We start from the raw sequence: 23,509 nt of genomic DNA on the forward strand, positions 1-23,509 counted from the left end.
CTCTGCGCTGGGAAGAGAAGTTTTAAACCTCTCCTCTTAACACTGTGATGTGGAGGAAAATGGGGTTTGCCAGCCTGATCTGTATTGCTGGTTTGCCATCCTGCCTTAAAGCAACGATATAGCTTGGTTTCAGAATATCCAACAAAGGTGTGAATGAATAAATGTTTGGTAGAGGGGCTAGGGATGCCAACATCTAGGTTTGCTTGGCTTCCACTTTGCACAAATGAGTGAATGTCATAGAGTTGGAAGGGATCCTGAGGGTCATCTAGTCCAACCCTATGCAAGGCAGGACTCTCAACTAAAGCATCCATGACAGATGGCCAACCAACTTCTGCTTGAAACCTCCAAGCAAGGAGAGTCCACCACCTTCCAAGGGAGACCATTCAAACAGCTCTTACTGTCAGAAAGTTCTTCCTGGTGTTTAGTCAGAATGTCCTTTCTTGTAATTTGAAGCCACTGGTTCGAGTTCTACCCACCAGAGCAGGAGAAAACAAGTTTGCTCCATCTTTCATGTGACAGGCCTTGAGATATTTGAAGATGGCCATCACATCTCCTCTCAGTCTACTCTTTTCCAGGCTAAAAATACCCCCTCAACCATTCCTCATAAGGCTTGGTCACCCTCGTCTGTGCATGTTCCACCTTGACAATATCCTTCTTAATGTCCTCCTTAAATTGAGGCACCCAGAATTGGAGACAGTATTCCAGGTGTGGTCTGACCAAGGCAGAATAGAGTGGTACTATTACTTCCCTTGATCTGGACACTATACTTCTGTTGATGCAGCCTAGAACTTCATTAGCTTTTATTTATTTTTTCTGCTGCATTACACTGATTCATGTTTGGCTTGTGGTCCACCAAGACCCCTAGATCCTTTTCACATGTACTGCTAGTAAGCTACGTAGGTGTCTCCCATCTTATATTTGTGCATCTGGTTCTTCCTGCCTAGGTGCAGAACTTTGCCTTTATTGCTATTGAAATTCATTTTGTTACTTTTGGCCCAGTTCTCCAACTTGTTAAGGTCATTTTGAATCCCAATTCTGTCATCTTCGGCCTTAGGTACCCCTCCTAGTTTGGTGTCATTGTGAATTTGATGAGCATCCTCCCATTTCTTTGTCCAAGTTGTTTATAAAGACATCTAACAATGATGGGGCCAGGACACAACCCTATGGAATGCTGCTCATGCAGCAACAGTACTGGGGCAGTAAAGACAATAAATAAATCGGAACCTGAAAGAACAAAAACCACTATTCATCTATACTTAACACCAGTTGGGAGCCTACAATGCTGGTCCAGTGTTGGCTTTGGTGATCTGTACCATTTTTGGCTAGGGCTCTGGTGTCATAAGAACATAAGAAGAGACCTGCTGGGTCAACAGCCCATCTAGTGCAGCATCCTGTTCTCCCAGTGGCCAACCAGAGGCCTCTGGGAAACTAGCAGGATCTAAGTACAAGAACACTCTCCCTTCCTGTGGTTTCCAGAAACTGGTATTCAGAATCATTAAGGCTGTGCTGGGCCCAGGGGTAACCCAAGCAACACGGTCCAGGTCTGGTCCCGAATCCAAGGGTTCCATGAGGAGACAGTCTGACAGGGCCAAGGCAGGACACGAGGCAGGAAACCAGGCAAGGTCAGGCACTGGAAGGTTCTGGCAAACAGCAACGTTGCTCCCGCAGCCTAGGGCAGGCTCCAGCAGCCTTTTATCTCTGTCGGGGTAACGGCAGGTCCTGATTCCCCAGTGACTCACCTCCCTGTCTTGCCCGAAGGCAAGCACTCCTCCTGCGAGTACTCAGGTCTCTCCTCTCAGACCTGAGTCTCTGCAGCTCAGGAGACGGTGGTGGGTTACTAGACCCAGAGGCTGCCCAGCCTCTACTGACCCAACTAGTAGTGGAGCAGCTGTAAGTGACGGCCCAGCTGGAGGCAACAAGGTCATCCCCGCATCTGGAGCCAGGGTAGGCTCAGGCCCCTAACTCAGCCCAGCTGGTGCTTGTTGCAGGGGAACCTGTGCAGACTGGGGCTCTTCAGAATCAGGCCCCAGACTAGGTTCAGCTGCCACCTGAGGCAAAGGATCCGGTGCGGACTGAGACTCCTCTGGCTCCGAGTCCGAGCCTGAGTCCCAAGCCATCACAAAGGCCTCTCAATCTTGAATCTTATTCTTAGCTTATTAGTCTCCTTGGAGCAAAAGTAGTTCAACAGGAGGCTTCAGCTGGCCACAGATTCTTACTGTATTCTTAATTGTCTCTTTCTTTCTTTGACAATCACTCGTAGCTAAGTAAGATTGTCTTCCATAAACACGGTTTTAACATTGAGTCTGTAGGTGACTGTGGAGGCCAATTCTGGATCCATACGTCCTTCCACAGTGGGGACATCGATTTCCGGGTGGGAGTTGATCACGGTGTGGATTTGCCAAGTGTGCCTTCCTCTTATCACGTTTCTCCTTTGCGTCCTGAGTTTGAGTGTCTTCAAAGCCTATGACACCTTTGGTAAAGGCTGTTCTCCAACTAGAGTGCTCTCAGACCAGTGTTTCCCAGTTGTCAGTTTTTATACTACATTTTTTTAGATTTGCCTTGAGACAGTCTTTAAACCTCTTTTGTTGACCACCAGCATTACGCTTTCCATTTTTAAGTTCGGAATAGAGTAGTTGCTTTGGAAGACGATCATTAGGCATCCGCACAACATGACCAGTCCAACAAAGTTGATGTTGAAGAATCATTGCTTCAACACTGGGGATCTTTGCTTCTTCCAGTACACTGATATTAGTTCACCTGTCTTCCCAAGTGATGTGTAAATTTTTTCGGAGACACCATTGATGGAATCTTTTGAGGAGTTGGAGATGGCATTTATAAGTGTTCTATGTTTCACAAGCATATAGTAAGGTTGGTAATACAATAGCTTTGTAAACAAGCATTTTGGTTTCCCTGCAAATGTCCCGGTCCTCAAACACTCTGCACTTCAATTGGAAGAAAGCCACACTCGCAGAGCTCAGGTGATGCTGGATTTCTGCATCAATGTTGGCCCCTGTGGAAAGATAACTGCCTAGGTAGGAAAGTGATTGACATTTTCCAATGTTACACCATTGAGTTGGATTGGATTTGTGGTGCTGCAGAGGGGTTATTTTGTACTTGTTGGTGCAGCACTTTGGTTTTTTGGATGTTGAGTGATAGGCCAAGCTTTTCATAAGCTTCTGCAAGGATATTTAGGATGATTTCTTAATTGTATTTGCATTTTCACTTAGCAAGACAAACACCTACAGATGGGCATGCTATGATTAACACATGCTCTGTAAAGCCTTTCTGCCTGGGAAGTAGTAGGCCTAAGGATCTCTGTCTTAAAACTAGCATGTAGCCTGTGCTACCCAGAGTGTGTCCTGAAATTTTAAAATGTGGGATATTTACAGTTTTAAGACATTTTGTAACCATGAAGACTAGTAACTTGAGTTTTGGAGCAAGAAACAAAATTCCATGCCCTGCCTTTGTCTAGGGATGCAGGGAGAGGCACGAGGAAGTGCTTATAGCCTGGCAGCTCTTGATTTATATGCTGTGCTGGGAGTTGATCAAGTAGAGCAAATGCCAGAGTCCTGGAGGCCTGTAGCTATGCAGCTATTTCAGCACTGAACTCGGCACAAAGTGATAACGCTTCCCTGTTCCCACTTCTTTTACGTAGAGTAAGCAAACTAGATTAGGAGGCAGGGCTAGAGAACCTGTGGTACCCCTGAGATGTCATTGGACTCCAGATTCCATCAGCCCCTATTCCCAGTGCAGGCAATAGTCAAGGATGATGGGGCTTGTTGCCCCTCAATGACTGGAGATGGCAGTTTCCCCATCCACAAGTAGGGATGAGGAAGTGAGAGAGGTCCATAAAAGTGTCTGAGTGGCCCATAAAGCATCATTTAGTTGGTGCCCATTGTTTTCCCCCTCCCCCTCACCAGTTAAGGATCTCTACCTGTGGGTCTTGCCCATGCCAAGAGCCTTGCAAACCCTCACTCTTTTAAATTAAAGTTTACATCTTAATAAAACAGGATAAAAATTGAACCACTGGTACAGAGTGGGGAAAGTATACATAAAGAGCACACAGATAATAGGGGATCCATCAGAGAGCTGTTAAAGGGGTGGAAGCGAGAGAACAGAATACAAAAACCTCAAAATAACAGGATGAGCATCTAGGTCATGAAAATATTTCCAAGTGAACTCAGGGCTAGGAGAGAGAAAGTTCCTTTCAGGATGATTAGTCAAATAAGTGATAAAAGCCAGCTGCAAAATCTTCAGCTCTGCATCCCTCGAAGCACTTTCAGGTGATAGCAAGTGAGATTTGTGACAGAGCTCTGCATACAGCTTTCTTAAACCAAATTGTCAATGGTGGTGCACCAAGTGCTTGCTTCTAGATCCTTTATCCAGCTCTGTCTTGATTCCACAGTCAAGGGATGCTTCCAGCCTGTCACTATTTTGTGTGAGCCATTTAAACACATACTGGAAATTAAGGTTTGTGAAATTAAATTAAGGTGATTAACACACTCTTGGTGCCAAAGGCACAACAATTATTCTTTAAAACGACAACAGACCTTTTGCAGTCAGAAATGTGCTGGGGACATGCAGTGAAAAGTGTGTGGTAAATGAATGTTTAATGGGAAGACATATAAATACCCCACAAACAAATTGGGATGAATGCTCATTGTTATAAAACAGCCCTGCATACTAATCAGAATAAATGTTCAATACAGAGCACACATTGTCTAATCTCTGCATAAGCTTTGTGCAAGTGAATCGGAATGAATGCTTGATAGACCTGTCATCTGGAAGAGCTCCAAGGATACTTTTGGGATACATCCCTAATTATAAAAGTATACTTCAGGAAATGCACATATTTTGCTTCTGCAGAAGATTGAAAGGTTTGGAGTAATAAGAGTTTTTGGTCTTTCGTGGCTACAGAAACCTCCATCGCATCCAGACATGTTCCTTGCCCATAGGAAGCCACCACCCTCTCCCACCGATCCCACAGCAAATGTTGTCATCATCACTCCTAAGAGTGAACTTGGGTGCTTGAGGGCTGACAGGACTGGAGCCAAAATGGGAGCTCTGATAAATGCAGAATGAGGTATCTGCATGTTTGGGTTGAATCTCAAGGTACGCAGAATAACAAAACATTAACAACAACCTGAATGGGGGCAAACATAAAACCCCACAAAACAATAATTTGTAAGAAATCCAGGACTGAGCATGCTCCACTGCCTGTACCAGTTGCACAATGTTGACTGTCAGTAGGAAAAGGAAAAGGGGCTGAGAAGAGACATTGGCAGCCTCCAGCCCTTTATGGATGGAAGGGCATTGCTGGCTGCCTGGAACCCTGAACATCAGCCTTCCAGTTGGCAGACGGTGTGGATCCATGGCAGCACTTTGTTTCAGGTCACACTTGTACTGACGAGTTGAAATCCAGCCTGGAAACCACTTTTGTGCCAGTCTATATGCTAATCTTACTTTACTTCCTTATGGTGCTTTCCCACCACCATATTCTCCTGAACTTTGGAGGAGTGCCATTCCTCATAGTTCTCTCCCCCCACAAACAATCCCAGCACAGAATGCAACAGGTATGGGCAGGTTTACCTGTTGAACTCCTGTTTGGCATGGGCATTTTAAAGCCAAGGAATCCTTGCCAAAAAGATGGGCAGGTGGCTGTGACATAGGCCTCAGTGAGAATTTGGGGGCAGGCTTGAGTAGTTGGCCTTTTGGCTGGTCTTTCTGAGCCAGCCTTTCCCTTGGCCTGCCTCTCTTCATCCTGCTGTCGCGGCGTCTGTTTCATCTGCCAGTCTTAGCCGTGGGGAAGCTGAGGCAGAGTGGAGACAGAGCTTTGGCTGCCGGAGCATGATGTCTTCCTGAGCGCCAAGCTACTCTTTTTCTCTCTCTCACACTCCCTGGCTTCCTGAAGTAACAGAATAAGCGTCCCCGATCTGTTTATGGTTTCAAGAATTCCAGCCCTGGAGGTGGTGGGGACAAAGGGTGGGGTGTCAGTTTGAGAGCCAAAGAGGCCTTAGCTACGAAACTTGGTATCAGTGTCTTTAAAAGAAGAATAAATAAATTAGTAGAACTTGCTCAGTGCAGCCCAAGAGGCTGATGGTTCTTTGCCATTGACAACATGCCTGCACAATAATCACAGGGCTCTGCCCTTGCTAAACTCCACGCTGCCTTGACCAAGTATTTTGACTCGTGTGTATGGCCCAGTTGATCTTGCCAGACATAGGAGCCAGCTCCTAGGGGCCGAGGTCCCATCACAGAATTGTAGAGTTGCAAGGGACCCCAAGGGTCATCTAGTCGAACCTCCTATGATGCAAGAATCTCAACTAAAGCATTCATGACAGGTGGCCACCCAACCTCTGCTTGAAACCCTCCAAGGAAAGAGGCCCCACCAATCAAATATTTGAGGAAGCCCCCCCCCCCGGTTGATGGGCATTGCCATTCAAATGGTGTGTGTGTGCTGTGTCATGTGATCGACTATGTGGGACAGGGCTTACCTGGGCCCCTCCAATATTCTATTCAAGTCGGCACCCTGTTTCCAGGCTTTGCTCCCTGAGGACTTACTGTTCTATGTAAGAAGAAAGGGAGCCATTTTTAATCACACACAAATTTCCATGGCAATAATTTCCCCTCTTCCTTTCCCTGAGCTCTATTCCTTCCATATAGGGGTGCAATCCACTGGGAAACTTCCTTTGAGCTTACCCTCCCCATAATCTGCTTTTAATGGTGCTGGAGTTTTTTCAGTAATTTCCCATGGATTTAAATCACCTGCCCTGAAAGCTCTTGCATGTGTGAAATAGGGAAGATGCTAGTCCTCATAACTTATGCAAATATATTCAAACAGGTGCCAGATGTCATGGGCTGTTTGGATGCAGAGGAATGATGGGAGGCACCAGCTTGGAAACCCCAGGGGTCATCATCATAATTTATTACGGTCAAAGACCAGCTCGAAAAGCACAACTGGGACAACTTTCACAAGAATAAAATATACACTTAAAGCAGTGTACAACAACAGCTTGAATATTAAAATCTAAGATAAGTGCATAAGCACATAAAGACCTAAAAATTTGGGTTACCATACAAATTGGCCCTGACACCCCGGAGGCTGACGATGAGTGGACAGAGGGAGAAGATTGGGAGGAGGAGGTGGCAGAAGCTGAAGAGGCAACAGGGCTTAGTGAGAAGGGAGAGACTGTGGCAGAGAGAAGTCCAGGTGCAGAAGCAGAAGCTGGAGCGGAGGGGGGCGAGAGAGATCAAGAGGCAAAGATGAGTTAGGCTGGTGCAGAAGCATGGGTGTGTGCAGTGAAACTTTTTCACAGAGGAACAATGAGGGCCAGTGGCACCAACTTGAGGGGGTGATGTCGCATGTGTGATGTTGCATGTGTATGCATTGCACCTCCCTCTCTAAGCTGAGCAGAAGCTTCCAGGGCTTTGGGAAGGAGGCACCCGGCCTCTGACAGGATGCTGCAGCCCTCCTGCCAGGTGGGCTTTGGGAAGGTTGTGGAAGAGCTCTTGGATCCCGTTGGAGCATTGCACCTCCCTCTCTAAACCGGGCAGAAGATTCCCAGACTTTGTGAAGGAGACATCAGGCTTTAATACTGTAATACTCTAATTTACTGGGAACATTTAGGGGACAAGCCTAGACCCCTAGTCCACTGCCCCCTCCTGCTTTGACATGCTCCCCTCCCCACTGGTCTCCCAGGGCTAGGGCGGGGCATGAAGCGGGAGGAGCAAAGTCAGGCACACCAGTGCAGTCTCAAAATGTGGGAGGAGAGGAGACTTCGGCATCTGTGGAAAGGCAGGCAACCTACCAAAGAAGAGTGGCTGTGCTCATTAGCCTGGCACTCCTGAGCAGATCCTGTTTCTTCTAACAAAGAGTTAACTTCACTTGCTCTGTGTGATTTATTGCTGGCTCACTCCTGACACCAGCAGCCCTTGTCATTTTCTAAAGTGAAAAATTCCAGATCTAAGCCTACCTGGCAACAACTGCCCCAAATCCTGTATGTGAGAGAGAGGTGGGGTAGTCCATAAAAGTACAGGTAATGGTGTTCTGGTCCTGCTGAGACCTTTGTCGTTGTTTGCATTTTCCTGGGTTGACTCCAGTTGTGTACTACTTCTCGGCCTTTCTTTGTAGGGTTTCCAGGGCTTATGGGGCTCATGGCCTACTTCAAAAAATAAAGCACACACACACACACACACACATACATACACACACACACACACACACACACACACACACACACACAACTCCTAACTTATCTTCCTTGTAGGATTCGTCTTCCAAAGCAACTACTCTATTCCGAACTTAAAAATGGAAAGTGTAATGCTGGTGGTCAACAAAAGAAGTTTAAAGACTGTCTCAAGGCAAATCTTAAAATATGTAGTATAAACACTCACAACTGGGAAACACTGGCCTGCGAGCGCTCCAGTTGGAGAACAGCCTTTACCAAAGGTGTCATGGGCTTTGAAGACACTCAAACTCAGGACGCAAGGAGAAACGTGCTAAGAGGAAGACACGCTTGGCAACTCCCACCCGGAAACCAATGTCCCCACCGTGGAAGGACGTGTGGATCCAGAATTGGCCTCCACAGTCACTTACGGACTCATTGTTAAAACCATGTTTATGGAAGACAATCTTACTCGGCTACGAGTGATCACCAAAGAAGAAGAGACTACTTCTACCTACATTGGCGATGGCTTCTGACTCACTCCCTACCAGAGAGAGACTACAACAGGTAGGGAAAGTTGGGTTGTTCTAAACTTTCCAAAGAAGAGAAGGCCAGGGATGAGGCCTGAGGCAAACAGCCAAGTTTCCCCTTTGCTTCCAACACCCTGGAGACCTTGACATACAATGTGGCATAATGGTTATAGAGTGCTGGACTGGAACCTGGAGTACCAGGGTTCAAATCCACACTGAGCCATGAAGGTGACTGGGTGACATTGAGCCAGTCACTCTCTCTCGGTCTAACCTACCCCACGTGGCTGTTGTGAGAACTAAAAAACAAAACAAAGAGCTGATGGGGGGGAAAGAGCCATGTACTGTATATGCCTCGAACTCCTTGGAGAAAAGGTGGGGCAAATATCTGGGGTCCAAGGTTCAGAGCCAGAGTCCTCATAGTCCTGCTTCTTGACCACTCCTTTATGCTTCCCAGTGATCTTCCCTGGCGTGGCCATCACCTGCTCTCCCTCACACCTTCCCTGTGACTACAAATCTCTCTCCCCAAAGCTTTGTCTTGAAGTGGTGAAAACTATATCTCAGGTTATAGATATCTATAGCCTCCATTTTGAGCAGCCTTTTGAGTTTCCTGCATGCAGAATTTTGATTGGCTTGGTGCTGTGTGTGTGTGAAAAATTCTGTTCATAACCCAACAAGGGAACTGGTGGGTTTATGAGCAGAATTCCTCCCTCTTTCCCCCAACCCAAGCTCCCCACAATAAACAAAGAGACATTCAGCTGGAAGATCAGGGTGGTTCCTTTTATTGCTATGTTCCATGATAAAGTTAGCACAAAAATCACAGACAGTATATAACCTGCACTGGGCAGGACTTGAGGGGTAGGAAGCGAAGGAGAAGGTCTGAGACAACACTGGCATTGAGACAACACTGGTGGACTTAAAGCTGAAACCCTGGAAGACTGTGTTTGGGTTCTCCCACGGCTCTGGCAATGCAGGCGTGAGTGTGCATGCAAGAAGATGGAACAGTTGCTCTCCCAGTGAAACCTGGCCCTGAGCAGATGAGACTTCTGATAGCCACTTGCCCCTCAATTTGCAGGAGGGTGCAGGGCAGACACTTGGCACGTTCACAGATCTGGAACATCTTAATGATGGCAGCAGGAGGAGGAGGAGGAGGAAGAGGAGGTGTGGTGTTTGGAAAACCCCTAATTTTGGGCCCAGTTGCAAGAAAAATAACTCTCACAGTTATTATGGAAACTGGAACTGGTGGAACTGGTTGGCATTCTCAGGCTTAAAGAGCACAGTAGTTATTTCATCCTCAGAACTAACCATTGTTAGCAAAACAACTTCTCACCTCCTAAACCATGTTGACATTCCCCACCCCCAGCCATTCAAGAGTGGAAAACACTGGGTTCTTGGGCCCTATTGCCTTTGCTCTGGCTTGCAAATTTGTAAGGGAAACACAAAGGGGTGTAAAAATCCTGTGCAATAGCTCAGAATGTCAGGAAAAGTGGTCTGTAGTCTTAAGATCAAAAGCAACAAGAGACTATTTAGATAATTAGCATAGGCCAGCAAATTCCTCTCCAATCATTATATGAGTAAGGCAGTTGCATTTATCATCACTTAGGAAAGGTGGTTTGTTTTGGTATGGGACAGACAGGAAATCAATGGCCCCACTTTGGCAATCTGTGCCAGAAGCTAATGGCCTTTGAAAAATGAAGCAAAATCTGGCCAGATTTCAGCCCTTCCATCCATCAGGAATCCCAGGACTTCCATCTGCTTTATCAAAGGGTTAGTTGTTACTTGCAGCGTGGGGTGGGGCAGAGGTTATTTTCAGGAGATGAACAGGAGAGGCTGTGTTACATAGCTAAGCGGTAATAGGGGAGAGATGAAGAACCTACAAGAGCCGTTACAAGGGGGAGGGGTGTTTGGCAAAGGATATGCAGCTCCTAGGTCAGGTGAAAAGCTCAGCCCCAACCAAAACCAGTACATAGTTCAGAGCTGTACAAACCTACAATTTGGTGCCTCTTCCAGCTGGGAAAAGAAGTTGTCCCTGATCCCCTTACCCAAAGTGCAATGTACATAGGCAGGAGGTAGGGACCAGGAAGGATGGACCATAGCATGGAGCATGACCCAATCTTCAGCTGGCACAAACTGATTAAGAATGATAACTCCCATCTATTGATTATTTCCCAATGTCCTATGCTAGGAACCTTGGTCACTGGAAACAGAATATGACTCAGAAAGCACAAGGCGTCTACAGAGTTTCAGAAATGGTTGAGTTAACACCCAGAGCAATCTGTGGCAAGATGTTTTAACACCTGCAGAGAGAGTAGGGCTGGACCAGGGGGCATGCAAGATTCCTCAGAAAGAAAGAATCAACAGACATGCTGGTAGGACAGTGGGGTGGGTGGAGAGAATCTGAAGTATCTCCTGGAAATGTCCAAACAACTCTTGAGATCCAACCAGTTCTGCACCAGCACCTAGTTCCATTCCAAGGAGATTTCACTGCTGAGGGAGTCCCTTTGTTAATTAAATTTGTGTTTCTTAATACAATATTCCTTCTTCTTCCCATACAGACTGTTTTGAAAGATTTGCATTTTGTAGCCAGTTAGCAATGCATGAAGGCTTCCTCTTCCAAGAATTACTGGGGAATGGGGGCAGGGAGAGAAGCTATTGTTTCCATTTGAGGAGTGGTGGTAGAATAATTAAAAACAAAACAAAACAAATTCTACCCCACTTATACAGTGCTCAGCCTAAAGTTTATGTGGTTGTGTGTGCATGCAAAAACATTTAAAATATTGAAAAGATGCTGTTGTAAGAATTCATATAGGCAAGTGTGTGCAAAATGCAGAATGGGAGTCCATGTTAATAAAGGTTGTTGAACCTGAGCAGCCATGAGCATAAGAAATAGGATTGTAAGGTTTAATTTTAGGTGCTGAGGGCAGATTTTGGTTGCTGGGACTGAGAACAAACAGCACATGTCTTTTGAGGCTATTTTGGCTCTGATGCTGTGCCATAATAGGAAATGATAGAGGAAAGCATTAAAATATGACCTTTCATTCGAACAGGGAGTCACAGATCTTATACTTACAATGCAATACACATCTCAAAAAGGCACCTATATTGAGATTTTGGTAACATGCAAATATATTTAAAACGAATCATTCAAAAGGCATGTGATTAAACAACTGAGAATTCCATAATCAGCAGAAGTTTAAAAGCAAACAACTTGATAGAGGAGGAGGTGGAGAAGGTTTTCCAAAGCGCTTGCCCAAATAAAATTTGCTGGTGTTAAAGAGCATTTTGTTAAGAATTGGCAAATTTCTTATGTTGGCAAATCTCCTGCACATTTCAGGAAAGAAATTGTATGCAACTTGCATGTAGAATGTCATACAGAATACAAGTGGTATTCTGCTGTGAACCCAGCAAGATGAAACACATGTAATCAGAGGCGTTCCTAGGCTCCCTTGCAGCCTTGGCAAAGAGGTCCACTGAGGCACCCAGAGGAGTCGAGGTGCCATGCCCAGCTGCCCAGAGTAATGGAGGAGCGGCCCAGGGAGTGTGCAGATTGGCAGGGGGTCTCCTAGGCACTCTAAGCCAGAATCAACAGGTGTGAATTTTGCCCCCCTGGGCAAGGGCCAATTTAAGTGACCTGTAGGTATGTCTCTGCGTGTGACTTGTCAGATGTGGTCCACAAGAACATTGCATGCTTTTTCTTGCTTGAAAGAAAGCATAACCACTTGAGTTCTGCTGGATTGGACCTCAGGTCCACCTTAGTCCAGCATTCTGTTTTCAACAGATGGCAGGCAGATGCCCGTGAGATGCTCACAGGCTGCTCATGAAGACAACATCCCTCCTCTGTTCCTCAGAGTGTGCAATTTAAAGGTATACAGCATGTGGTCATGGAGGCTCTGTTTAGCTTTCTGTGCAGGAATTTTGTCATGCTAGGAGGTGGTACCTATTCTGTGAAGTATCAGTTAACACATTAAGTGCACGTTATACATTAGGAGTGTAGACAAAGCAAGCTACACGCAGCAGAGAATGGAACAAATCACTCAAGTCTTGGCTAGTGCAGCGAACACAGTGTAACCCTCATAATCCTGTCCACATTTCCTCCCCCACTGTTATTTGCTACACTGACATCCCTCCCCCACCCACTCCACACAACCCCCCCGCTACAATTTCCAAACACCCCAATCCCCTGTAGCATGAGGTTGGCTTGTTATGCAATTTAATCTCATTATATATATATATATATTTATATGTATGTATTTATGAAACAAATATAGACATAATATTTATAATTTTGTCACAAAATAAAATTCTGTGATTTCTCTCTCTTTGTCTCTGCTTTTTTTTACAACCTGCAGAAATATTAAGAAAATTAGATATTTCTCTTTCTTTTATAAGTGCTTCCATTAAAAATATACACGCGAGAAGCTTTTTGTACTGTTAAAGTTATGCTTGTTTGAGATATATGTATAAGTATGTGAGTTTATCACTCTCTCTCACACACATATACTATCTCTTACTCTGTCATAGAAAATGTGCAAATTAAAAGCGTAGCAAACATACTTTTTTTGAGGGAGTGCGGGAGGAGAAGCTAAGCATAGAGGGATACCAGCTACTTGTTTCAGAGACAGGAAACTGGTCAGATCCTGTCAGGCAGGGTTAAGGGATTGTGAGTATAATCTTGACTTGGACACACAGGACACCTGGGTTCCTTATCTAAGTTAAGGGAGAATTCCACATGTTGTCTCACCCCACCCCACTCCAGCAATCAGGAAGACAATTCCCACAAGTCATTTCACAAGTTGGATTTCAGAGTCTTGACTGCCCCAGCGCTCCTTAAGATACACTGGCGCAAGGGGTGGGGCACCTGCAGAAATGTTGGCCATTGAGAACCTCTGCCTCCCACGGTCGACATGCTGGTTCCGCCAATCAGCTGTGTGGGCACCAATGAACGTGGGTTTCCACTATTTGAGAGCACATCTGAACCTCAAAAAGGGACCCCCCTAGTTGTCACATGAATGACCCAAACAGTGAACCTGGAGCAGCCAGCAAGTGTACGCAGCCAATCCCAGTGCCTTGACCATTGTACCTAAATGGTACCCAAGTTTGCAAACACCTGTCTGTCAGGTTCAGACTTTACATTTTTAGGTGTATGCCCCAGAAATGTAGCACGTGAGGGAGTCTAGAGGCTGAGGCCTGCTGCACTTTCCCCTTGATCAGTCTGTCATGTCAGAATAATAGAGTGACTTAATAGCAGGGAGCCTTAGGAGGTGTTGGGAACCTGCAGAAGGCCAGAAATTTAGGAAAGGGGTTTGTTCTTTGCAGGGGAAGACAGAGGGGTTGGCAATACCTCAGAGTGAGTTTGAGGAAACTTTCTAATGCTATTAAACACAGTTTCCCACAAAGCGCTCCAAAGATTTATGACATACTGTGGCAGAGATTATGCCAGGGTTTGCTTCTGAATCAGATGCTGGTATATCTGAGAGCAGTTCTGTGCACCTGGGCTTAATGCATGGGAGAAGTCAGGGGTATAAAAGAGTTCCTTTGTGCACTGTAAACCTCAGCCCAAGGGCCTGGTTGCGGCTAGCTGCTTCACAAAACGCTTCTGTTGGGGCAGAGGGATGGGCTTCCCGTAACACTGTGACTGGTCAAGGAAGTGGGCTCAAGGAGGGCAGACATTATGCCTTGCCTCCCCGTGGGGACGGCAGGGCTATTCCACACAGGCCATTGGAGGCAGGGAGGGGTACGTTTGCCACCTCAACGCAACAGGGACCCCGCTGCTCACCACAAGCTGCTGGATATGGCCCCCCCACTTGCCACTGTGGGTCGCACCCAGGTGTCCTGGTTCACAGCACCCCTTTTTTAACCCCTTCCTGCTTCTTTGATTGTCTCCTCTCACAGAGCAGGAGTGGAACCCAGGCGTCCTGCATCTGACCCGTTAAGATCCCAGAGAGCTCTGGGAATAAAATTCCAGGACTTCTGGATCCCTTTGGGTGGGAGGGAATTCTCCCTCCTGTGTGTTTGGCTAAATATAGATAGGTAAGAGATATATAATGCATATATAGAAATTTAAAATATTTTATCTTTAAAAAATAACTTTTCTTTTTTTAAAAAATGTAAATCTAAGGCTCTCTCCCCCCCACTTCCCTCCCCCCACCCCCCACCCCTATGGCCTTTAGGACCCCCACCCTCCACTCAGAGATCTGAGGGGCTGGCTCTCCCTCTCGCCCAGTCGGGCTTCGTTCTGAAGGTGGGAAGTGAATAAAGAACCAGCAATACCTTTCCCCCCAACAAGCAGGGAGCACCGCCCCCCATTCCACACATGGCAGGTGAACTGTATCCCCCCTCCCCCTCCCCCCAATGGCAGCCAGGGGTTGAGTGGCACAAAGAAAGGGCGCCTCTTGTTGTGGGAGAAGAGTGGGCGAGCATTGGTCACATGACGCTCTCCAGGATGACTGCCTTGCTGCCCCCATCGGAGGCAGGAGTCAAGGTGGTCAGAACGCCAAATTCTGATTCAGGCACCTTGTATTCCAGATGGTGCAACCCCCAGATCGGCTGGGTGAGGTGGTGCCAGCGCTGTTGAGTGGAAAGAAACAGACAGTGAAGACCTGTATAAACTCAACAAATGCATGCTTTCTTGCACATAATACATTCTCTATGCCCTTTACTACTAGAGACACTGACAGTCTCATAGCCAATGCCCCCAGCAGAACACTAACCTGACATGGCCTTCACGTACACTCTCTCTCTCAAAGGATGGCCAAGGCTTCAGCGGTGCTGCTCTCTTCCTTGCCCCTTCCCACCACCAACACCTAACCTTAAACACACTGTGCTTACATTTTCTCTTAACTTTGCAGAAGTTGGAATGTTTCTGTACTTCCCCTATCATGTCAACAGAAGAGTGAACAGCTACAGAAGACTCAAAGTAACTTCTCTCACAGCAAATTGTTACGGTGGCCGCAATCCCTGCAGTATCCCTTTTCAGTATTTTTCTTTTTTTGGTTGAGTTTTTTTGCCTTGAGCCATTCAATGTCAAAACTACTACTTTTCTGTTTATATGCTTTAATTTGATATTTGTCTCTCTACAGCCTTAAGACGATTCTCCAGATCTGCCTTTGACAAAACGGATAGGCAGGCAGGCAAGCGGGTGGCAATGGGATGTTTTCCCAAGCTTATACTCCTCTTCTAGTTTTGCATCTTACGGCTATTGTGCTAAAAATGGCAGAAGCACTGAAAAATAAAACTAGCCTGCTAGATCTGGGTGAAAGGGCAATGCACTAAGTGAACTGAGAAGGCTCCATGTGCCTAAGAAGTGCCTCAAATTCTCTAAACGAAACAAGCACCAGCATGTCTTTGGGACTCTCACTGACGGTATCAGATCAGCAAGCAGCCCAGGCAGCACGGCACGTCTAAGCCATGGCTGCTGAGAAGCATCTCAGGAGGGAGGAACTGGGGGGGGGGCACCAGAGGAGGAAAGGAGAGGGCTGGCTGCAGGCTGTGGCCATAGTAGCCTCTGCAAACTGATCAGATCACTGACCTGGACAAGTCACCATAGGAGCAGGGGAGCAGCGACCCAAAGAAATCAGGAGCCCTCCACAGTCAGCACTCAACAGGGTCAGCTGGCAAGGGGCAGGGGCCCTTCTGGCACAACTCATGGCTGCTGCGCACTGGGGCAGGTGGGCGTTGAAGCATGCATGGCTTCAGCACATGCCTGCAATCCTCATGGGCTAGAGGTCTTCCGCATGCATTGCCCCCTGGCACACCCCTGGTCATGGTGTGGGATGTTCACCCTCCAGGCTCACCCCCCCCCCATTTGAACCTGGGAGTCCTGGGTCTCTTCCATTCTGTAGATCTGGGAAGGAGCCTCACCTCAGCCAGTGTCCCCTTGGCACGGATGAGCTTGTAGAGAGCAGTAAGGGGGACACACAGCATGGAGGATAGTGCGAAGCCCCAGCCGATGGCTTCTCCCCACCAGGGGTAGATGTAGCTGTTGTTGTAGATCAATGGCTTGTAGTAGGCAACATTGAAGAGAAAGACGCCCTGGAAAAGTGGGGGGAAGGGGGGTTTGAGAGGTATCAAGTGGTTGTCAGGTGCAGTCAGGCTTTCTAACCCCACCTCCCCTCCAAACCTTTCAGTTTTCCTTTCTTTTCTTGCTTAGAATGAAAATGTTGGTATCCCTCTTTAACATTTTGACCATGTTCTGGTGAATGGACATATCTCTAGGGAGCATTCAAGTTGTTTTCTAAGGTGTCCACACATGGGGTTTTTGCCATTGTGGTTCACACAGCTCTACATACCCAATCAGACACACAGGAGGCACCCAAGATTGCAGCCACTTCCTTCGGGTGACCTTACTTTGTGGACAATGGCTGCTTGCTGTCACAACTGTTGATATAAGCAGGTTTTCCAGCTGCAAAAAGCTGCTCATAACACCAGCAGCACCTGGGTATGGAAAGCGATTGGGAGCATTCAATGTGATCCTTTGAGAGTACACTATATAAGTATGGATGCCTGAGTGTGCAGATCCAGGTTTGCCACTTGCGGGAGGCAAAGTGTATTGGGACAGATTTAATATTCCCGTTTTGCAGGCATGAAGGAAGGCCAAGAGCCACAGCTGAGCTGGAATTTGAACCCAGTTCTCTGCTAGGTTCCAGGGCACCTCTACAGAGGTTGCTTGTCAGATCTGTCATGGTGTCTGCCCAGCCTCTGTGAACAAGAACTCACACCTCACCTCTCTGTCAATGTTACATTTGTATGGAATCTGTTTGGAATCTGTAGAAGTCTAGCAGCCATTACCTCACCGGTAAGGGTTCTTAGATTTCAGGTGTGACGCATCAATATTTTGATGAGATGAGAACTTTGGTTCTCCCACCCTCATGTGAGGCTGCAGTCCTGACCCACTGGGCACAGCCAGGCACTGCCTTATGACCCACTAGGTGTCATTACCCACCCTCACCAGGCTGTACCTCATTCCACCAGGCCTCACCTCTTGGCACCACCCTTTAGCTCCCAAGCTCCATAACCTGACAACCCAAATCAGCAGTGGCACCAGGTGGGGGAAACTTCTGAAGTGGTGGTGTTGGTGGGGCAGAGAAAGAGAGCAAGAATTGGGCACATGTGGTTCTGTGGGGACAGATTCTGAGAGGAGAATGCAGAGCACTCTCCTGCTTGAAAACAGCTGTAGCTCTACATTTAGCTGCCAATGGGACTACGGAGAAGATGCAAATATTTTTTGTCTGGAGTTGGCTTCACCATGACCTAGGAAGGTGAGGCAACCACCTCCAACAGAAGACTTTGGGTGCAATTAGGGGCAGCAGAGGGGGAGGCAGACAAAGCAGGCCAAATGCACCATGCAGTTGTCACTCCACGACATGTGAATGCCAGAGAGAGAAGATCCAAAATGGTGCATTCACCTTCTCCCTCCTTAGCAATCCCTTGGGAAGTTTGAGTGCACCAGTCTCTGTCTGTTGAAAAGGAGTGGCAGAAGATCACAGTAATTCCTGGTAATGTCAGTGAGTTTTCTGCAGGTGAACTTCCCCAGGGGATTTTGCAGCAGCTTAATTAATAGGAAGGAAAATGTGTCATTTTGGGTTTTCTGCTTCAGGCATCAAAATGTTTCTGCCCAGTCTTGCATCCCTGAAGCACCATTTGTGTGTGTCATGCCACACACCTCTTTTTTTCCTCCTCAGCTTTGCCCATTTTCCTACCACTTATCGCTGTGCCTGGAAACGTTTGAGCCACTAAATCCCTCTCTCTCCGTGTGTGTGTGTGTGCCTGGCTGCTGCTAAAAATGTGAGCAGGGTCAGCAAAAAAAGGCAGCCACTCTGCTCTGAGCTGCAAAAGTGTCACCTGTTGCATTTCTCCCCTAATGATTCAGTGCTTTTGCTCAGGAACAGGACGGCCACCTGACTTGCAGGCAGACTGTAGTTCAGGGGCAGAGCATTTGATTTCCACGCAGAAGATCTCAGGTTCAATCTCCAGCATCTCCTGGTAGTGCTGAGAATGTTCCTTGGCTGAAACCCTGGAAAGCTGCTGCCTGTCAGTGCAGACAAGCTGAGCTACATGGACCAATGGACCTGAGTATGAGGCAGCTCCCTATGTTCCCTTCCTGTGTGTCTTTAGTGGCAGCCAGATTCACACACAGGTGAATCTTTTCCTGCTGGATTTCTGCCTGTCATCCACCAGTTTAAGGCCCAGAAATCCTACTGGGGAACAGTTGAGCTAGGAACATGAAGAGCTTTTATACTGGCGCCCAAGAGATGTCCTTGCATCCACGGCCCACACTATTCTCCCCCATTAGAATCCCACGCTGGAGTATTACCAGGCAGATGAGAGGAGTCAGGAACATCCAGCACCACTTCATCCACAGGGAGGGCCGGTAGCCAATCATGCAGGCAATGTCATCCATGAAACGATCGGCACCTGGAGGAAGTTGGGAGAGCGCATGAGAGCATAGCAAGAGCCCTGCTGGCTCAGAACAAAGGACTGTCCAGGCCAGCATCTTGCTTCCCACAGCAGCTGATCAGGGGTCGATGGGAGAGCAGGAGGGCAATAGCCCTCTTTTGCTGTAGCTCCTCAGCCGATAGTACTCTTAAGGGAAATGCTGCCTCTTTGAGATGGAGCAACGGTTTATGATTCTTTGTTCCAATCCCTCCTGGAGCCTCTTGGAAAGCCCTTGGCCCCACGCAGGCAGCCCTGCTCGCCTGCTCCTCCCGCCTCCCTCTCCTAGTCGCTACAGATAAAACAGGAACCTTTCAAGGGCACAGCTCTGCCCAGGAGCCCAGAGAGGAAAGGGAAGTAGAGACACCTATGACTGGGGATGGGGCAGAACAAAACATGCCAGTTTCAACTTTTGCCCACATTTGCTGCACACACAAGGTCACACCTCATTTTGCTCCTGACCTATTAAGCCAGAACAACGCTAACCCTGACCTTGAACACACAATCACTAAATGAGCATGTTCATGTGCAATAGTTTCCATTCAGCCCCTTTTAACTGCCCCACTGTGCTTCTAAATACGATGGCTGAAGTGTGCAGCTTGGCCCCACGGATGTGGGTGCCCTGCTGCGTGCATGGCCCTGGCACCAAAAATTGTGGGTGCCCAGCCCCTTCATGGGGAATTCTGTGGGTGCTTGGGCACCCAGGGCCCCAGCGAGTTCACACCTAGGGCATGAGGTATTGTTTATGTGGGGGAAAGGTGCTTAATGTTTTCCCTTTGCACTGGAGTGTGCAGTGGGCCTTTTGTGAAATCCACTCTTTTGTTGCTTTTCAGCCACTCAGACTGTGAAATATGTAAGGGAGTTTAGGTGTGTGTTAGCCAGAGGTGGAGCTAGCTGCTACGGCACCTGGAGCGGCACACATGCTGTGCACCTGGGGGCGGGGTGAGCGTCCCGGGGGGTGGGGCGGTGATGTCACCCCCTCAGGGATGACATCTGGGGCAGACCACACCCCCCGCACCCCCTTCCTCCGCTAGTGGTTAGAGCCAGTCCAAATGAGCAGCAGAACATGCGGGGAAACGGTTCCTGGGTTGTTTCAGGCTCCAGGTGTGGGTGGGGTTGATGATGAAATGCTCCCTCATATATTTTACAAAGGAATAAACACACTTGCAAGGAGAAGAATGGTAGTCTGCCCTTTCCTTTGCCAAGCTAGCTATCCGTGGGTATTTCCCCACACGCATCCGGTCATGGGACCTTCCGCTTGCCCCACTGGCAGTCTAAAGTCCAGGAACAGTTCTAGCATGAGACCAACCCTTAAAGCAGGAGTAGGGACGCAGGTGGCGCTGTAGGTTAAACCACAGAGCCTAGGGCTTGCTGATCAGAAGGTCGATGGTTTGAATCCCCGCGACGGGGTGAGCTCCCGTTGCTCGGTCCCAGCTCCTGCCAATCTAGCAGTTTGAAAGCACCTCAACGTGCAAGTAGATAAATAGGTACCGCTCCAGCGGGAAGGTAAACGCCGTTTCCGTGCGCTGCTCTGGTTCGCCAGAAGCGGCTTTGTCATGCTGGCCACATGACCCAGAAGCTGTACACTGGCTGCCTCGGCCAGTAAAGCGAGATGAGCACTGCAACCCTAGTCTGTGACTGGACCTAATGGTCAGGGGTCCCTTTACCTTTTAGCTAACATGGCACCTTGCAGACATTGTTGGACATCAGCTCCAGCCAGCACGGGAGCCAAAGAACACCTGGAGGACACAGCATTGGCTGCCCTTTCCTTTAAATCTGTGGCAAGTGACCTTGTGCCATATATTTGCTAGACTGACATTTTGCCTGCTGTTTCAAACCAAGGCTGTCATAGTGTTGACCATGTAAACAAATTACACCACTCCATGGTTGTTGGCTCCCTGGGTGCAAACTGAAAGGGCATTTTCACACGAGGTCTAAATCCCTTTGAGTCTCTTGCACACTGCAGGCAAAAGCTCCCTGGAGGAAAGGTGCCATATAAATGCAATAAATAAAATGAAATACAAGACAGAAAGCTGAAAAGAATAATTTGTAATACAAATGAGCATTCTGGCCAACAGTGTTTTTTGTTTTTGTTTTAAAATAATATTAAAACATCCTCCTTTCACTTGCAAAGTATGTTGGGTGTCTGTGACTTCCAACACCCAAGCAGTGCTGAGCCTCACTCCTGATCTGGCCCTCATATCCTTGCAGTTTATTTCCCAGAGGTTCTTTCCCTCTCCCCACCTGGAAAAAAGTGCCAGGTGGGGATAAGGCAGGTGGAAAGGCTCAGTGACACACAAACTCAATGCCCCTCAATTCCCCACAAGCCAATGGAAAACATTTATGTTTTAAAACATGATTCTGCCCTGGCCACATGCAGTTTGAGGTCCCGTCTACACTATGCATTTAAAGCAGCATTGTGTCACTAGGAACAGTTTGTTAAGGGTGCCAAGTGTACTTAGGAGAACCCCAATCCGCTCTCAGAGCTACAATTCTCAGAGCTCCCTGAAGAAAAGAATAGATTGTTAAATCACTCTGGGAATTCTGTGAAGGTAGCACGGGGCGGGGGGGGGGGCAGGTTGTGTTCTTTATGCTGCCCGGTGTTCGCTACAAATAGTAAGTGAGCCACTCTCCAAAGGTGGCACACATCTTAAACGCAACCGTGGTCTCCCTCTCCACCCAGGAGGACTAGAAACATTTTCTCCAATTTATCCAGAGTGCAGCCTGTACACATCTGTGACGACCAGCTGGCATTCTGGTGGACCAGCATGCAGTGTCAACATTTGGGACTGCTTCTCTGTTTAGCCAGTTGAGTTCCCCCCACTCTTCCAAAGAGGGATACAACTTGATCTTACCGTAAACCCAGCCGACTGCTATGCACTCCCAGAAGGCCTGCCACAGAAGGGTCGTGCCACTTGCCGAGTAGTAATCAAATAGCTGGAAGACATACATACCCCCCTGGGAGGAGGGCCTGGGTGTGAGGTTCGCAGGGCACAACAAAACGCTTATCCAGTGGCTTCTTGTTCCCAGCACCTGGCTCCTACCATCCCACACCTCCCTTCAACATTCCTGAAACACCTCCATTCTTCTAACTAGGGGGTCAGCCTTACTTCTTAGCAGTGGTTCAGAGCAGCTCATTTCTCCAAAGCAAGAGCAACGCTTCTTTTCCTGGCACTGCTTTTGGGAATCCACTTCTCCTGCTTAGGGACAGCAAGGAGTGGAGAAAGGAAGAACAGCAGTGCAGGGAGGCAGGTGCTGAAGAGGATGGCTGGCCCACAGGCAAAGGGGTCTGTGGCAAGAGAAGGTAGGCCTGTCAGAGGCCTGAGGTGGTGAATGTAACTTGTGCACCCTCCCGCCATGTGTGCACACCCTGTGGCAACAGTGGTGCTTCTGGGATTCCCCTGCACCTGTCAGGGACTGCAGGACGGGCTGCATCTGGGAATCCCAGGCTGTCCTTACTCCTTTCTTCAGGGTGATGTCACTGCCCAAATACGGGCACCAAGGCAAGACTGTCAATAAAGGACTCCCTGCCCACATGGTCACAGGGTGCTTGTTGCAGCTGACCTGATGGCTTAGTCTTTTGAGCCTCACCTCACCCTCAGTCATGTGCTCTGATTACAATTAATGTGCTCTGGCACACAGTTCAGGAATCTCATAGCAGAGGGTTTGTGCCTAAAAATAGGAGCGGCCACCTTCTTGCTGCACTTAACAGACATAACTGCCTCTGCTTCAAACACTGAATTGCAGTACAACCCATACCATGTCTTTCAGAAGTATGTCCTATGGAATTTAACAGGGCTTGCTCCAAGGTAAGCAGGTTAGGACTGCAGCCTTATTGCCAATGGTTCAGGTGGGCTGTCCACCATTTATTTTTTTAAATTAAGCATTACCTGTACATATTTGAAATTAAATGTTTGTGCAGCACTCTGCTTTAATATGTATTTTTAAAGCTCAGATCAGTTTTTTTAAAGTTCAAAAATTGCCCAGGGGAGAGGGAAGTGGTATTGCGATGTCTAAGCCACCAGACAATCAGTATTGTGCACAGCCAGTTGCTCCCAACTCACTGAAGGGTTTTCCTTGGGCCTGGTTCTGAAAAGGAAAAGGTACACCCAACAGCCACCAGAAGTGGTGAGTGCACTTCTAGAGCTCAGCGGCCATTGATTCTAAGCCCATCTGTTTGCACACTTAAGCAAAGGACAGCTGGCAGGTGCAGTTGTGGCAACAAAGGCATAGCAGAGGCCCTTGATAATCTACTTAATCAGGCAGGGGCGTGAAGAGGGAGCAGGAGGCCCCGGGCAGCTCCAGGATCTTGTGTCAATTTTTTTCTGACCTCAGCTGATAGCCATTCACTGCCAGATCTGCCTGTACTCTCTAACCGTAAAGCCA

At 47.7% G+C, this 23,509-nt stretch overlaps 1 protein-coding gene across 2 annotated transcripts in view; it reads right to left on the reverse strand.

Annotated features, from left to right (window-relative positions):
- Positions 1–14,972: 14,972 nt before the first annotated feature.
- The window catches only part of SLC6A8 (solute carrier family 6 member 8), a 33,694-nt gene continuing 25,157 nt past the window's right edge, over positions 14,973–23,509 (reverse strand). The window contains exons 10-13 of one of the 2 annotated variants that reach the window (XM_053370577.1): positions 21,979–22,081; positions 19,005–19,105; positions 16,553–16,723; positions 14,973–15,259 (exon numbers count right to left, since the gene is read on the reverse strand). In XM_053370577.1, coding sequence (XP_053226552.1) covers positions 15,116–15,259; positions 16,553–16,723; positions 19,005–19,105; positions 21,979–22,081 — 519 coding nt within the window. In that variant the 3' untranslated portion in view covers positions 14,973–15,115. The remainder of the gene's footprint in view (positions 15,260–16,552; positions 16,724–19,004; positions 19,106–21,978; positions 22,082–23,509) is intronic. The other variant, XM_053370576.1, reaches the window with a different exon arrangement.

The sequence above is a fragment of the Podarcis raffonei genome, chromosome 17, assembly GCF_027172205.1.
Source record: "Podarcis raffonei isolate rPodRaf1 chromosome 17, rPodRaf1.pri, whole genome shotgun sequence".
NCBI classification, from domain to species: Eukaryota; Metazoa; Chordata; class Lepidosauria; order Squamata; family Lacertidae; genus Podarcis; species Podarcis raffonei.